This window comes from Gallus gallus, chromosome 5 (genome assembly GCF_016699485.2).
Source record: "Gallus gallus isolate bGalGal1 chromosome 5, bGalGal1.mat.broiler.GRCg7b, whole genome shotgun sequence".
NCBI classification, from domain to species: Eukaryota; Metazoa; Chordata; class Aves; order Galliformes; family Phasianidae; genus Gallus; species Gallus gallus.
The window spans coordinates 24,853,703-24,870,896 of record NC_052536.1 but is presented as its reverse complement, the minus strand read 5'-3'; the positions used below and the strand labels follow the sequence as shown (position 1 = coordinate 24,870,896).

The following is a 17,194-nucleotide window of genomic DNA, read 5'->3' as shown; positions in this document are numbered from 1 at the left end:
ATCAGAATGGCTGAGGGAAGAAGGTACCTCCAGACATCATCTAGTCAAACTCTGTTCAAAGCAGGGTCAGCTGGAGCAGGTTTGTCAGAGCGATGTTCAGTTGGCTTTGAATATCTTCAAGGATGGAGATTCCAGAATCTCTCTGGACAACTTCTTTTGGTGTTTGACTGCTCTCACAGTTGTTGTTTTTTTTTTAGTTTTTTTCTTTTTGCTATGTTTAAATGGGTTTTCCTGTATTTTGATTTATGCCTATTGCCTTTAACCTTTCACTGAGCACTGATGAGGATAGTCTGACTCTCTTCTTGTTCCCATTGGGTATTTAGATACATTAGTAAAATCCCCTGGGGCCTTTTCTGTTACAAGCTGAAGAGTCCCAGCTGTTTCAGTCCCACCACATATATCAGATGCCCCAAACCCCTGATATTCTTTGTGACCTTTTGGTGTGCTCACTCCAGTGTGTACATCTGTCTCTTGTCCCAGAAATGGTCTCAGTACTCCTGATGTAGCCTTGCCAGTGCAGAGTTGACAGGAAGTCAACCTTCCTCTACCTGTTGATAGTGCTCCTTCTAATGCATCCCAGGGGGCTGTTGGCATTTTCTGTCATATTGCTGGCTTATATTCCACCTGGGGTCCACCAGAACCCCTAGCTCCTTCTCTGCAGAGGTTTCCCCAGGTCATTTGGCCCCCAGCTTGTTTCAGTGTGTGTGACATTATTCCCATTCATGTGAAGGACACAGTGTTTTCCTTGATTAACTTCATGAGGTCCCAGCTGGCCTGATCTGTCAGCCACTCCTCCCAGTTTTGTATCTGCAAAATCCATCCCATAACCCACATTGTTAATGAAGATGCTAAACAATATTGGCCTCAGTGTCAGCCCCTGGGGTGCACCACCAGTGATTGGCTTCCAGCCAGACTCTGTGCTACTGATTACAATTCCGTGAGCCTGGCAGCTGAGCCTGGTTTTAATCAGTTTCATTGCCTGTTTATACAGCCTATGCTTCCATAGTTTGATGAAGAACTGTCAATAGCTTATTTTAAGTAAATATTTATGAAAGCAATGCTCATATGGAAAAATAATTTCAGCAAGTAAACAAGAAAATGTTTTATCAAGGGAAACACTCCATCAAATCTGTAGATGAAACAGTAACAAAAGAGGTTCATAAATGCTGTGGCAGATCATTCATGCTCAGCACAGACTTTTAGCATTATCAGCTCTTTTCAGTTTTATCATGAGTCTTATCTTGTGCACTGTATGGTTGAAAGGATAGAGCATCTCTATTCTCATTTTGAAGAAGAGATGGAAAGAACTGGCCTTTGCAGTTACAGCAAAAATATTGAAAAGTTCTTCCTGTACCCTATAGTAACCAGATGTTAAAAAGGAGAGAGTTTACACTGATCTGAGTCATAGCATTTTTGAAGTACATCGCATCTGCTTTGGTGATTTTGGGGGAAGATGGACTCGTGTTTTTGGAACGCTTGGCATCAGGAGTGATAAGTGCATTAATGAGAGGAGGGAAAATCTAGATGGCCTGAAGTCATGTGGAGATCTAGGCTTCCTATTGAGAAACTGTAGATCAGAGCTGGTGATACCACATATCAGGATAAGTACATCATAGCTTGGCAGGCCATCAGATGTTGCAGTGAGGGAGTTATTTCAGTGTATCAGACAGATTGGTAATTACAGCTCTACTGTACGGTGTAAATAGAATCCTACAACAGTAGTTGCCAAAATCAAGATGATATCCTTTTGCTTCAAATATGTAAAAACCTGTAACACTGAAATATTTATTGTGGAATAACCTTCAAAGACAGAAAGGCAACTTAGATCCTTTGTGCAGAGCTTACCTGGCAGTTTCAAGAAATTTCTTCAGATTCAATGCAAAGAGTTATCTGAAGGTCTCCCTGCCAGACAGTCATCACCCTCCAGGGATACCCTATAACCCTCCAGGGATACCCTATAACCCCCGACATGGCCTCTAGATTTCAAGTGACACTTTATATTTAGGCAAAAAATCCCAAAGCAATATATCTGAGCTTAGGCACCAGAACTACCTCACTTTTAACCTCTGACATGGTACGTTTTGCCCATAATTCTGACTGTTGCAGACTGCTGGTGAGCACCTGGCACTGCTTGCCCGTGTTTCTCCTCCCACACGCTGTAGATCTGCCAGCTTCAGAGGGCTGTGAGTGGTATACAACATTTTATCAGCAAAGAGTCAGTGTTTTCACTTGAACTTACTCAAATCTTGGTGTGTGCTTACAGAAAACAAGCATTAATATTTTTGCCCATGGGGTAGGTAGTGATTGCTGTGGGACCAGATTTCTCCCTTTCTTCTCTTTTCTCACCAAAGCATGTGTTTACACCACAGGATGGATCAGCCCTTCCAGTTGCCTCTGGAAAAGTTCTTGTTCAAGATCTGAGAATCTCTTTGGTGTTTACTTGGCTCATGAGGATTGGAATCCTTGTAGTAAATCCAAGTTCCTTCCCTTCATCTGCAAGTTGCAAAGCCTTTCTGCCTCTTCTTTTTTCCTGAGGAGAGAGGTGGAGTAGGAAATGGCTTCCAGGTCTTTCAGCAAACACCAGGAAAAGGATCCCTGGCTTCCTATTGACTTACTGAAGGAACAATGGTACTGTTAGTAGATCTCTCCCTTCCTACCCCACCTAAGGAGACAATACTCAAGATGGGTGGGATAATTAATTTTTCTGTCATGGAGGATTAATAGCAAGGCATGCCAGGTAGTTATTATCTGAATTGGACTCAAACCCTGATGCTTTTAAGATTTCTCATGGAATTAAATTGCAGACATGGAAATACGAATTTGAAAAGACAAATTTCTCCATCATATTCTCAACTCGTTAGTGTTTTTTTTTATTTATTTTTCTATACATAAGGGTTGCATGTAAAAAAAAAAACAAAAAAAAACATTATGAGCACATATAATCTTGCACATAACAGTTATGAAGAAAAGTCGGTGAGCATAAAAAAATACCAGGATTAAGTTTGCTTCTGTTACACTTGTGAGCCCCTACAGTCTCTCCGCCTTTCTTGGTTGGTTCCTTTACTGGGGCTGGCACCTTCTTATCTTGCTATTTCCTTGTTTCAGCTGAAATTCATTTCTTTGCTTACTGCTCATGCCAGTCTGGTACATTTGGTGCTGCTGGCCTCAGAGGTCTGGCTGGATGAGCAATGGCCCACTCTTGCCATGGAGACAACTTGCATCCCGTTCTTGTTGTCTCTTCTCTGTCCATCAGGGAGACTCAGGCTGGGATGTGTGTACTGTAAGATTTTTTGCTGTCGAGATCTAGCAAACACTTGAAAGTATTTAGTTTGCCATACGGTGATAGTATGATCAAATACAGACAGATTTCTACGTGGCAAATTTCTTCTCCTGCAAAATTACCAGGGAGCTGAAAAAAATATTGATAAGGGGTGATATAAAATTTCTGGCTGCTTATATTATTATATTACTGGCTAGAACTGTATTTAAATATATACATGGGGAATTGTGTGTAACTATTTGGATACTCTGCTTATTAAAATAGTGTTGCAATGAACAACAAGTTATCTTTATCTAGCTCTATGATTCCTATCTTCCTGCATGGGCCTGTGGATATGAGAAAGAACTGGCCGTCTCTTATCCATCTTCAAACTATAGAGCCCTATGTGCCTCCATCTTTTATGTTGTTGTTGCCCTGCCAGACATTTTGTGCCTATATTTCTATAGTAAGCCAATCTGATTGCTATGTGAGTCTCTGGTTGCCAACTGCTTCAGATGAGAAATTCCAAACAAAGACCATCAAGAACTGCAGAGATCCTGTGTGGAATGAAACATTCTACTTCCGGATACAGAGAAAAGTCAAGGTACCCAAAGCTCTCATCTCAGCTTGCAGTTTATTTTGGTTTAAACCAAAGCAGGATGTCAACACTTCTAGTACCAATCTGAGTTTACTTAAAGTTCTAGCAAGCTGGAGTGAACCTCTTTGGCTTTTGCCGCTTCCTTCCTCATGGATGCTTTTTGTGTATCAGCAATTGAGCCTGACCTGCTTGCAGAAGGCTGAGAGAACCAATGGCAGAGTGGCGTTACAGAGAAACAATGGAGTAGATCTACAAAGCAGCCTTAGAGCAGAAAAACCTCTCTTTCACTGAGAGGACAGGAAATAAATGCATATCAAAGCCAAGAAGCTATTAAATTCTGGTATAATTAAAACTTTTATCCAGCTTAGTACTGCTAATCATACTGTTTTCAATGAACACAACTGGTTGAAAGTGGAAAGCCCAAGAAGAGTCAGCTTTGAAAGTTATTAATAATGAAGTGACCTTTACTACTCCTGTTGATATGGGACAATATAGTACTAATGGTTATTCATATTACTTCCTAAAATATTGTGTTTGGTGAGTTACTTTTAAGCAGAAATAATGTCCTGAGAGAAATCTCATTTCAGCCTTAATTGATAAGACTAGAAACTGTTCCTCATAAAGGAGAATACACCGATTTTCTTACTCTGGTGGCAATTTGTCATCAATACTTTTCTATTTATGTCCTCTCTCCGAAGCTGATGCTGAGCATGGAATACCTGCACAATGTTATATTTCTTGAGGACATGCTAACAAATTGTACATTTTTCATTTCTTTTTCCAGAATATTCTAGAAATGACTGTTTCTGATGATGACGTCATTTGTGATGATGATCATGCTATTGTTCTTTTTGATGTAGCTAAAATTTCCCTTGGGAAAAGCGTGATAGTGGCATTCCCACTGAATCCACAGGTAAGAACACAGTCAGAAGTTTAACCAGAAGGGAAAAATCATAAATGGCTTGAGGTAGTAGATTTGATGTCTTGTACCACCAGAACCAAGTTCTGAGTTCAACCACAGCAAAATTTCTTAAAATCTTGGAAATTGTGCAAAATTTTCAACCCTCTCAAATTGCTGTTGGTTTCATCTGGCATAGATTCTGGCCAAGTGCCCAAGCCTCAGAACAGATAAAATTTTAGGGAAGCTTTGCACTTTTACTTAACTGACAGAAAATGACAGTTTATCTGATCTTAACACAGATTATAAAAACAAAAACAATTCAAGGACACAGTATACCGTGACAGTTTTCTAAACATGAAGTTTTAGAATGTTGTGCTCGACATATGGAAGCTAGCAAGGAAGAAGTTGTGAAAAATGAAGGTTTACTAGGGAGATTTGTAAACATCCTTTGCTCTGCTAGTACAAGTGAGATCTCCTTTTCCTTAGAGAAGATAAAGCTGCATCTGTCCTTTAATGCTGACAATAGCAAGCAAGAAACAGAATATTGTTATTTAATAAAGCATAAAGGAACTGTGCTTGCATAAACAAAGGCCACGTTTGCAAACCTCTGCGCATGCTGGCTGAGAATGTCTCATTTTTTCATTCATTTTCAGGGGAGTCAGGAGCTGGAAGTTGAGTTTCTATTGGAGAGCATGTGAGTAAAACCCCCATTATTATGGAAGCAGCAGCTCAGAGAGAGATTCATTGATGTAGGGAACTGTTCTGTACACTCAGACCTGTACACAATAGCCAGTCTCCCTTTGTCCAAGCTCGATGTGTACATCAGAAGATCGCTATAAAAAAATGCCACAGCATGGAGAATAAGTTCATGATTTTAATTCTACAACATTCTTTTGAAATTGTTATTTATGTGGTTTGGAGTTGACTTTCAGAAGCTGGTGATATAGACTGCAGTAAGGTTCTCTGGATGGCTCATGGTTGAGGATAATATTGCTACCCAATCTGGGACATACCTGTAGTACTAAGATTGTTACAAGCACTTCCCAGGTGCTTTATTGAAATTGAATCATTTCTGCTCTGTAAGCTACGTGGCTTCTAGTGAAAATGAAGCATGCTTTTACAAACAATAGAAGGGAGCAAATAAAACCAAAATCTCTCAGAGAGAAAAATACGTCCTGTTTAAAAAAAAAAAATCCAGATGATATAATTTCTACAATATGTGTATAATGTATTGTATATATTACATATATTTATATATATTTATTTATATTAATATATATGTATATTAATATATATATTATATAACGTAATTACATGTTATTTCTGTTTTCTAGCCAAGATCATCCTGAAGCCATCGTCACAAATGGGGCAGTAGTGGTAAAACATAAAACATTATTTGCTTTGTTTTCTATCCTTCTCTCCTTCCATTTTCCTTCCCTTAGCTGACTTTGACAGTAGAGATAGAAACACTGTAAGTCTTCATTCTTCAGTGACACTTTTATTAGGAGCTTTGTTTTCTCCTTAGAGGAGTCCAACAAAATTCTAAAGGAGCCTTCAGACTGCCATCATTTTCTTCTGGTTTTTCTGCATCCATAGAACGTTACAGCTTGCTTAGCACAGAACCATCTTACCATATGATAGTGAAGTTCTTTCTCTTTTTCACCGGGTCTGGCAGAGTCCTCCAGCACATTTAGCCCACACATTCAAGCAATGATCCTTCCAGCACCTGTCAACACTGGTGCTGAGATGGCTGGATCAGTAACCTAATTCCCTGTCCTGGTCATGTCTGTTACAGTGCCGTGAGCTGGCCTGCTTGGAAGTTGAGTTTGACAGAAGGGTGAAAAAAAAACACTTTGCAGGTAAGCTTCCTAGTTCTTTAACTGAGTATTAGCGACTTTACCCTTTCTAACAATGCCTAAAAATTGCACCAGCTGAATACTAAAGCTTTAACTGACCACTTCTAAGGCAATTTGTAAAATCTTTCCAGTGGGGAATGCTGCTTCTTCCGCAGCAGGTGCAGCTTCAAAGTTCTGACTGCACAGAGAGCTTTGTGCCAGATGAGAAATGACATAAGATGCCTGCACGGGAAGTATCTAAACCCCAAGCTGAGATCCTAAAAACCTCTGCTTGTACTACTGCTAACCCCTGAAGAATCTTACCTCCTTAGGTTTGATAGTCCCTGGCCTTCAATTTCCTCAGGATATGTGACAGATTGACTTGTGCGCACGCACAGAAACACCTCATTTTTTGCAGGGGTTAGCCGCTCAGCAGCTGGCTCATGCCTGACCCCGGTCAAGAACCAGAATCTAGGAGTTCCTCTGCCCACCTCCCCTGAGGTACGCAACCTCAGAACATGCATAACGCACTACAGCAGGATTAGCTGAACTCTTCAGATAAATAGGGCTAACTACTGCAGAGTCAGATCTGCTTTTAGGGGACTGAGAACTTTTGTTGCTCATAATTTGGCCAGATATGAGACCACCTTATAGCGTGAGGTACCTGGTGGCACTTATTGTGATCATGGAGCTGCAATAGAAATGCAGCTGTCTAAAACTTGCTGGCATTCACATCACACCCACAGCTGCCTTTTTGTTCAGTCGATTATAATAACAACAAAACTACCTGTAGTGTGTGGGCTTGGATCACTTTCAGATGTCAGCTTTCCAGGTACACAGGGAGAGGAGAAGGGGATTGTTTGAATCTACCTTTTGCTTCCTTTCTCCCTTTTCTCTTTACTTGCAATTAAAAGTAACTACTCTGTGCGTTTTATCTCATTGTTATAGAGAATGAGCTAACGTTTACAGTGAGAGGATCATTTGAAGAAACGCAGAGAGTTTCACTGGGCTCTGGCTCCCGTTCCCCTCTCCCAGATCCCACTCTCTTCCACTACGCCAAATACAAGCAACCCTCACTGGATGTTGCACTCACAAAGAAGAGGAGGATTCCCAGCTTTGTACGTTACACCTGAACGTGGTAGTCAACATGTCAGGCAGTCCTATAAATTGACCTTTATATGTGAATAGGCAGCAAGAGAAGAACATTTCTGTCTTAACCAAAAGGACCTCCATGCTCCTTTTCAGTGTGCTTGTGTGACATGCAGAGAAAGGAGGAGCAGAAGCATTCCCCTGACTTTACCTCTGAAGTCGCTCCCTTCTGAGCAGGAAGCAGTTGGCAAGGTAAGCATCTGCTGACCGTTGAGAATCCTTTGCAAACTTTCCAGAATTCCTGATGGTTCCAAAGACACAGATATTGAAGTCCCTTTCTCTTCATACAGAACTAATTGTTCTCTAAATTCCCTTGAGTCTAGTGTGACACATAATAAAGTAAAATGATAGGAGCAAAATAAATGGGAAATTCATGGGAGAAGGAGAAAGAAGAAAATGTCTGAGCTGCTGTGCATTCTCCTTATATGGTCCATGTCCTTTATCAAGCTGGAAATCACTGGAAGCTACTAGGGCAAAGGGGTGAGGCTCAGCTCCCTAGGAAGCAAACTGAGCTGCACGCACATGTGTATGTGAAGTTCAGGCTCTTTGGCTTCCTCTTGCATCTCACGTTGCTGCATGAAATACTGCAGTTTGTTCTAGAACAATGTTTAATGGTGGAGCCTTCCAGGGACGTGAACCACTGCAGCTCTTCTTTCTTTGTGTAGCTAAGCAGTGCTTGAGCAAGCTACATCTGAACTTCTTAACAGAGGGAAGATAAAGGCTATAGGTGATGGTGTTGAAATCTTAACTTGTTAAATCAGTGTACATCTCTGGGTAATAACAAAACACTGAGTGGACAGTCTATCTCCCAGTCTTAGTTTAACGGCATTCAGAGCTCTGTAGATATAATGGTGACCCAAAAGAGCTATGCCCCTTCAAGAGTGAGGAAATCAGACTGTCTTAAAATATCTATATTCATTATTTTACCTTTTTGATTTTCAGCACAGAAAATTTGGTTTGCTCTTAAAGACGAAAAAATGGTAAGAGAGCTTATTTGTCTTAATAGAGTCATAGGATCTTTTAGGTTGGAAAAGACCTGTAAGATCATCTAGTCCAATCACTGCCTGACTCTACTGTCTACCACTAAACCAAGTCCCTTTGCTTTTGGGTAATTGTTAGTCAAGTTCCAATCCATTTGATGCCATCTGTGTTTTAAGTGTTGGCTTGTCCTCTTTTCAGGCAATGAAATAAAATAGGCCTGGAACAATACGGGGTTTCAGGAACTGTGATTTTTATGTAACATTTTACTGTGATCAGTATTATTCGCCAAAGGCCAGTGTGAGCACTCACAGAAACCTCTAGGAATTATTACCAAAGGTAGACTTTCAACAAAAGCTGCATTTCAAGACTCACTGAACGAAACCAATTCTGTTTCCCCAAGCACAGACAAGGGAACAGGAAGGCCAAACCAGAGTACCTGGTGACTCTAGGATATGAAAAAAAACCCTGACATACTACAGGTACCTGCATAGATTTTAATCAGCTAAACAAATAAATGCACATTAACTTATTTTTAAACCAGGGAATCACGTTGCGTATTTTGAGTCATGGTTAAGGACTCTGTAAGTTTTGGAGGATGTATCTGTGATATTTTGTAGGAGCTTCCCTACAAAGCCAACAACAGCAAACATTTGAACCATACCTTCTGTTCGTGATGTGAGGGCACCTGTGGATGTTTGCATAACTTCTGAAGGTGCATTTAAAAGCCATCTTCAAAACCCTGCCCTCTGCAGGCTTTTGGCTTCATGTCTGAATGGGAGCTGTTGTGTTACTGGCAGCTCTATCTAATTTCAGTCATCTTCAGTAACGAGTGGGCAAAAAAGAGGATTTAAAAAAAAAAAGAAAAAGAAAAAAAACCCCTTAGTCCAAGCAAAGATGTGGTGTTGTTCTCTAGGAACAAACATGAGCACTTCATCTTTTCCTGTTCTGCTTTATATCTGCATAATGGTCAAGACGTGTTTATTTATGAAGTAGAAGCAGTTTAATTACTGAATGTTGCTGTAAGCATGATGTAAGATACTTGACACTGTGTTCCAGCCAGGAAGACCTCGATGTACGCCTGGGCTTTGACTTGTGTGAGCAGGAAAAGGATTTCATTTGCAAAAGGAAGAAGGTTGTTGCGGCTGCTCTGAAGGACATTCTTCAGTTGGAGGAGGACTTGGAGGATGATGAGGTAGCTGAGACAATTATTTTTTGCTTTCTCTGGATGTCAAAATATAGCATTTTTATTCAGTTTTCCTTAGTTCCAGGAAATCAGGAAGTTTAATGCACTTGCTATAGCTAGCTTTGCTATGCTACAGAACTGAGTATTCATAGGGAAGATTAATAATAACCTCATAGAATCATTTGAGTTAGAAGGGACCCTTAAAGGTCACTTAGCCCAATTACCCTGCAATGAACAGGGACATCTACAGCTAGATCAGGATAAAGTAAGTAAAATATTCACAATGCAATACATACTAAGTATTGTGCTTACGTATGAAGTAGGTTGGGTGTACACGGCTCCTCTTTCCTTCCAGAGCTGTAAAAGGGGATGGGATCGCTACCTTCTGGTCCCACGTGGTCTGAGTTGGTCAGTGCTCTCTTAAACCCATCAGTCGTAATACATCTAGTATTATCATGAAATACCTGTGCAATAGTAGGGAGCAGCTTTGTCATGCTTGATATGAACAACAAGTTATTATTACTCACAAAGAAACTGTGAGACAACACCCATGTTTTCTGGTCTATCGCATCTGGTAAAAATCTGGTTCAGATGGAAGGAGGTACCATTTTGTGCTCATCCATGGTTTTTGGTTTTGCAATAGCACACTGAAATTTTGATGTTTGAGGTAGTGGATCTCATGTCCAATTGCACGAGTTCTTGGCAGCGAAAACAAAATCACCGAATGATTGAGGTTGAAATGGACTTCTGGAACCATCTGATCCAACCCCTGCTCAAGCAGGAACACCCAGAACAGGTTTCCCAGGCCTGTGTTCAGGTGGCTTTTGAAGATTTCCAGGAGAGAAACTCCTGGAGAGACTCTGTAAGAGACTCTGGGAGTCTCTTATTCCTTCTGTGCCCCATTACAAATTCAGGTCTTGGTCATCCTTGCAGACCATTGGTATGCAACAGCTTTATTACTTTAGCAGTGTTGTAACACTCTCTTTTCTAATCAATGACACGTCTCTCTCCCCTCCCATGCTATCTTATTAAATGCACATATTTTGGGATTGAACAGGTACCTGTGGTGGCAATCATGACAACGGGTGGTGGAACCAGAGCTCTGACAGCCATGTACGCTCACCTTCTGAGCGTGCAGGAACTGAATGTCTTGGACTGTGTTTCCTATGTCACTGGTCTGTCTGGCACAACGTGGTAAGTCCAAGATAAAGTTTTCATTGGAGTTTGCCATTAATGATTTCAGTAAGTGACTCAAAGAGTTACAGTGGTGAGCTGCTAGTTGGAGCCTCATTTAAACATCTAGTGGTTACTACCTGCAACCCCAGAAGCCATCATTGTTCATAGCATTTGTGGCCAGTGCTATTAAGAAAAGGCTTTCCTTTTCTGCTGTGGCTTTTTCTCATTTCAGTAGGTACTTGTTAGCACCTGGAACTAAGGCAGTCCTGCTTAAAGATGCGGGTGGTACTGCATACAGGTGTGTTTTGTTATGTAAATCAAGACATCATAAAAAAATTTCCTAAAGCTCAGCTTGAGATTTCACACTTTTCCTTGTGTTTCTTTCTTCTTCAGGACCATGGCAAACTTGTATGAAGATCCTGACTGGTCGCAGAAGAATCTTAAGAAAGCACTCGATGATATCCGAAGGCACGTGCTTAAAAATAAGTTCTTGGCTTGTTTTGCTCCAGACCGTCTGAAATACTACTTGAAAGAGTTATGCCAAAGGAAACAGGAAGGACATCAGATAAGTTTCACAGATCTGTGGGGACTCATCATTGAATCTATGTTCCGTGACAAGGTACAACAGAAGAACTTTTCAGATTTGCATATTTAATGGATACAGTAGTGAGGGCAGAAGTAAATCAGAGTGGCTGAGGTTGGAGGTTATCTGGTCCAACAACTCTTCCTGAGCAGCTATGGAGCAAGTTGCCCAGGACTGTGTCCAGTCAAGTTCTAAATACCTGTGTAGGGAGAGACTCCACAACCCCCTTGGGCAACCTGTTCCATTGTCTGACCACGCTCTTCTCAAGTGACAGAAGGTTGGTTGGTTTTCAGATAAATGCCTAAACTACATGCCTTGTCGATATCACTTTCGTGTGTTTGCTGGCAGTATTATGCAGACATTAACATCACACCTGAAATAGACGGGGTGGAAATAAAAATAAATAATAGAAAACTTCTAGTACGAACAATTTAATAAACAACTGAATTAATGTGTAGATATTTAAGTGAAAATCCTACTGCTCTTTTCAAAAAGAGCTATGCAGTGTGACAAGGCAAAGAAAAAGCACAGCTGCCTCTCAAGCCTTGGCATCACTCCCAAACCATCCTCTACCTTTCTTAACCACGTCAGATGCTCCACAGCAGAAGCATAAAGGGACAGGCCATGCAGAATATTAACTCTGTCTGGGCCTTGGCACAGACCTGAAGAAAAGAGGATCTTCCGAGATGCTAAAGACAGAGATTACTCTTCCTGAATGAAATATTTCATGCCAAGAGTGTTTTTCAAATATTTCCAGACATTGGTTTTGTTTTGTTTGTTTGTTTGTTTTAAGATAATGTGAATAACAACATTTTCTTCTGACCTCTGAAATCTCAGATTTTTTTTTCATCATGTGAACTTAGACCATCCATATCACGAGGACTGTTTGTGTGCTGAAGTGCTGAGGTGGAGGAGGGTCAGAGAGAGGGATGAGGGCATCTCCCTACATTAAACCAGTGGGGAACATCCTAGCCAGTCTGGTACGCTCTTTGTTGTCAGAGCCCAGGTTTAGGTGAAGTGAGAGGCTCTTTGTGTCATCTGACTGTCCTCAGCTACCTCTTTCTTCAAAACAGGAGGACTCCCAGAAGCTCACAGATCAGCAGCAGGCACTAAACCGTGGTCAGAATCCCCTGCCCATCTACCTCTCCCTCAATGTGAAGGATAAAATCAGCGACCAGGATTTTAGAGGTAATCATACTTCTGAACTGCACTTAACTTTCAATCCCATAAAGGGGTCCATTTAGGTTCAGTTAGATAAATCAATTAAGTGCACAAATCCCCTTAGCAGGGGCCAATTCACCTAGAAATAGATATTTAATAGTTCAATCTTTGAAGTCCTCAGTATATGGATGATGCAGAACACTATCCTGAAAGTACCTGCTCAGCATGTCTATAGAAAGTGCCACAAAACCTGAAGTTTGCAGATGCATTTAGGTGTAAGGAGGCAATTCACTCTTCATGTTCCACACTGTGAAATACACAGTGAATAATATAGCTGTCTGCTGTAACTATGTTAGCTCAGAACCAGTCTGCCTTAAACTGGCTAATATCATATATTTTATTCAACTAATTTGAGCCGCTGCTGCTGTAATCAATCTGTTGTGTGCTTTTCTTTTCAGAATGGGTGGAATTCACTCCTTATGAGGTAGGTTTCCTGAAGTATGGTGCCTACATTAGTGCAGAAGATTTTGGCAGTGAGTTCTTCATGGGTCGTCTGATGAAGAAAATCCCAGAATCCAGAATCTGCTTTTTGGAAGGTAATTTCTTGACCTGGGTAAATATAATGTAACTTAATATAATCCATCCTGGGCAAACCCCTCTTCTGTAATAAGTCAGTTATCACATTTTTATCTACCAGAAGAATTTGTTAAAACATAAAAGTTCATAACAGGTCACCATCTAGAGGACTCTTTATTTTCCCTGAAACATTATTCAGTTGAGCAGATTTATTTGACTTCATATATGATTATGCTTACTGACATGAGGCCTTTGTATTATTACATACCTCTGCCAGCAACAGAAGTTGTGTAACATCATAGGTAATTTAAATTAGCAATCCCTTTTTAGCCCAAGACTCGGCAGTAAAGACTTTTCTCTAAAATGTTACTGCTGCAGCAAACACTGATCAGTCCTCCAGGACACTCCCATTTTGGATTGTAAACAGGTCTCAGTAGTTACTTTTTTTTCCATCTTGCACAAGAACAATCAAATCACTAAGAAATGCTTTTTCCCCTTTGCAAAAGCAATCTCTTGCCTCACTGTTCTTCCAACTTCCACCAATTGCACAAAGGAAGTTTCAGGGCGTTTGGAGAAGTTAAGATTTTTTGCCTGTGTGGAGATTTCACTGTAGCTCATGGGGAGACACAAGAAAGCAGTTTGATGCCAGAACCTCCCCTTTCCTGCAGATATCCAACAGAGTGCTCGCATCTCCTCTTCCATGGCCAGAAATGTCAGCAGGTCACCAGCCCTTCCACTTCGTCAGAGCAGTGCTGGGACATTTGTCTCTGTTCCCGGCCACCGACTGAAGAAGTGGAGAATGGCTAGGAGAGAGGTGTAGGAAGGGGGCTGGTGACCTGCTGTAAGTCAGCCTTCTCATTCTGACTCTTGAACATTTTCTTGCAGTCCTGTGTGACAGCTGTGTACCTGTAACAGGGCTATGCGCCAATAAATAAAGCCTTTACAGCTACAAATACTGGGAACTTGAGAACAGGAAATGTTGAGGGCAGCTGGAAAATACTAAATTTACTTGACAAGATGCTATTTGCAACATTACAAAAATGTATATTTTAGCAGATAGATCGAAAATACTGCCAGCTCTGCTCAAACATACTGATAAATCGAATTCTTTATATACATTGTGGATTCACATACTGATTCATAAAGACAGTCCCTTTTATTTACCCACTTATGTAATGTAATGAATAAAGTTTGCTGGAGAATGAAGGAAATAATGAAGGTCATTGTGAATGAAAATGCTTCCAGGTCTTTACTGGTTTCCTTTCTGCCAAATATATCCTATACCACAGGGATCTGGAGCAGTGTATTTTCCCTGAATCTTTTGGATGCTTGGTACATATCCGTTCATTCAGAAGACTTCTGGCACAAGTGGACCCGAGACAAGATTACTGACATAGGTGAGTTATTTTTATACTATAATGGTTTTTTCTTGTTGTTGTTGTTTTTTTTTCTCACACTGATTTTTTTTTCAAAGCAATTTTGGAATTCCTTCTTCAGGACATTGTGTAATCAACATGGAAACTAGGAGAAAATTCATGCTGGGTATTATAATATGGTGATCATTATAGTCATATGAAGAAAAGAATCCACAAGATTTGTCACAGGAAAAAAAAAAAAACAGTATGGCCTTCATATTGGCCAGATTCAGAGCACAAGGGTAAAACTGGAGAAAAATGTCCCTGTATAGTAGGAGTGACTGGAGACCTCCCCTGTTATCCACCCGCTTCCGATTCTCCTCTTGGAAATTTGTGGCATGAAGCTCCACTGAAAGAAAAGAAAGCATGATCCTTGCCTCTATGGATCCCACAAAACCCAAATTCCAGTACTATTGCAGGTCCTTCCAAGTTAATCCTAAGGATGAGATTTGCAATACCCACCAAGTTAACACACATGGGGTGGGATTTCAAGAGGAAACATACAATGCAGACATACCACAACCTAAAAAATGAAGAGAAATGTAGCAAAGAGGATGATATATCTGCTTCTATTTGTATGGGGTTAGCTTCTGGTTGTTTAAATAAGGAGTTTGCTAGTAAGGAACAATTTTGTCTGTGTCCCTCCCCCCCTCCCTTTTTTTCTTTGCGTAGTGGTCAGATTGTCTGTAATGTGAAGTAGCAAAGGAAGACAGGGCAAGTGCAGGACATTGTAGTGGGTAAAATCAAAGAAGAAGCAAAAGAATACTTAGTAGAAGAGATGGATTCATATACAATGAAGTACAGTACAAGCCAGGCTTTTACTGCTATCAGCCGAGAAGAAATGAATTTTTCAGAGCTTCAATGAAAACTGTGAGATTTGTAGTAAGCAAAAGAGCAAGAAGTCAAAGTTTTCCCAAACATCTTAAAACAAATTATGACTGTGTAGGTTGACCTCAACAGTGCTATCACATAAAAGAACTGTTAACCTTTCCCTTACAGATGATGAAACCCTGTTCCCTAAAAGACCAAATGAGCTGGAAACTCGAGTGGTTTGTCCCACCGACAGCTTTTCAGACATCTTCCGAGATGTCGTCACGTTACGTCCAGCAGCTTCAGAAATCCGTAACTTTCTAAAAGGCCTCCAAATGAACAACAACTACCTAGAGAGTGAATTTTCTAAATGGAAAGGTATGGTAATAGCATCCCACTTCTAGGTATATTTTAAACCATCCTTTTAAAAAGTATGCAATACTGAATGGGCTGTCAAGCTGACTGCCTTTTAGTTCTGTTCCCAGTCTCTGATAATACCTGAAACTGTGGCCAAAAGGTAAAATTACTCAGTAGGAGAAGCTTCAAAACTAAGTTCCTAAGAAATTTCCAAAGCCTAGCAAGTAATCACTCAGTCTACACCTGCTGGTGTGCCAGCTAGCCAGCCCACACTCTTGTGGCAGGGGATTCATGCCATCATATGGTGTCTCTTTCCTGGATAGTACTCAAGAGGTGTGGGTTGGAGCCCTGTTTCATCTTATCTTCTCACTTGTAAGAAAGATAGGATGTTCATAACAGTGTTCCTTGTTGCACCAGCTGGGAGCTTGTACTCGGTCTGTACCAGACCTTCCATGTTCCGCAAGGAGCTGTGGCAGCCTACCTTAATGTCTTTGTGCCTGTTCTCACAGCATGCCCAGCACTGAGCATATTCAATCTTTATTCTGTTGAGACAGTGAGGTGCAATTTTAATTTTTCTCCTATTAAAAAAGATTGGCCTGATCAGAGTTGCAAACAAAACCAGGGGATGGAGTTAACACTATTTTCCTGAACCTCAAGTTAACAACTCAGAGGAAAGGAAAAGAAACTGCAAAGTAAATAGTGGAAAGAGGAAGCCAGATAAGGAACCCAGAAATGACTAAGCTGTAGCTATCAACTACGCAGGTAGGCCTGGAACCACGCAAAAGGCTGATTTTTTTTATTATTATTATTATTTTTTTTTTTTAATAATTGACTTTCCTCAACATACCAGAGCATCTCTTGTACTGAGCACCCCCCCCTGAAAAACAAATTCTTCTTTTCTAGACTGTGAGCTTGACTCTCAGCCCAACCACCTGACAGGAGCAGCAGACTACCTCATCTTGATTGATACTGCATTTGTATTTGCTACCAGTTACCCACCACTCATGAGACCAGAAAGGAAAGTGGATGTCATTTTGCATTTCAACTACAGTTCAGGTTCCCAGACAAGGGTGAGTTTTACAGGTTCCTCTTTAATGATCTCTCTGCTTCATCACTCACTTTTCAGAATAGCCAATCCTCTACTCATAAAACTTTTTTTTTTTCAATATTTAGGCGGCAATAAGAAGCTAACAGTTTACAGGGGTCACAT

General features: G+C 40.7%; 1 protein-coding gene across 2 annotated transcripts in view; it reads left to right on the top strand.

The window, feature by feature from the left end:
- Positions 1-17,194, top strand: part of LOC423226 (cytosolic phospholipase A2 epsilon-like) — a 38,977-nt gene that overhangs the window by 17,713 nt on the left and 4,070 nt on the right. Inside the window, exons 6-21 of one of the 2 annotated variants that reach the window (XM_015287115.4) lie at positions 3,727-3,863; positions 4,642-4,770; positions 5,412-5,452; positions 6,093-6,135; positions 6,554-6,617; positions 7,542-7,711; positions 7,839-7,934; positions 8,685-8,722; positions 9,780-9,915; positions 10,964-11,100; positions 11,476-11,701; positions 12,739-12,853; positions 13,285-13,422; positions 14,692-14,799; positions 15,817-16,005; positions 16,888-17,054. In XM_015287115.4, coding sequence (XP_015142601.2) covers positions 3,727-3,863; positions 4,642-4,770; positions 5,412-5,452; positions 6,093-6,135; positions 6,554-6,617; positions 7,542-7,711; positions 7,839-7,934; positions 8,685-8,722; positions 9,780-9,915; positions 10,964-11,100; positions 11,476-11,701; positions 12,739-12,853; positions 13,285-13,422; positions 14,692-14,799; positions 15,817-16,005; positions 16,888-17,054 — 1,934 coding nt within the window. Of the gene's footprint in view, positions 1-2,369; positions 3,864-4,641; positions 4,771-5,411; positions 5,453-6,092; positions 6,136-6,553; positions 6,618-7,541; positions 7,712-7,838; positions 7,935-8,684; positions 8,723-9,779; positions 9,916-10,963; positions 11,101-11,475; positions 11,702-12,738; positions 12,854-13,284; positions 13,423-14,691; positions 14,800-15,816; positions 16,006-16,887; positions 17,055-17,194 lie in introns of both variants that reach the window. The other variant, XM_040701895.1, reaches the window with a different exon arrangement.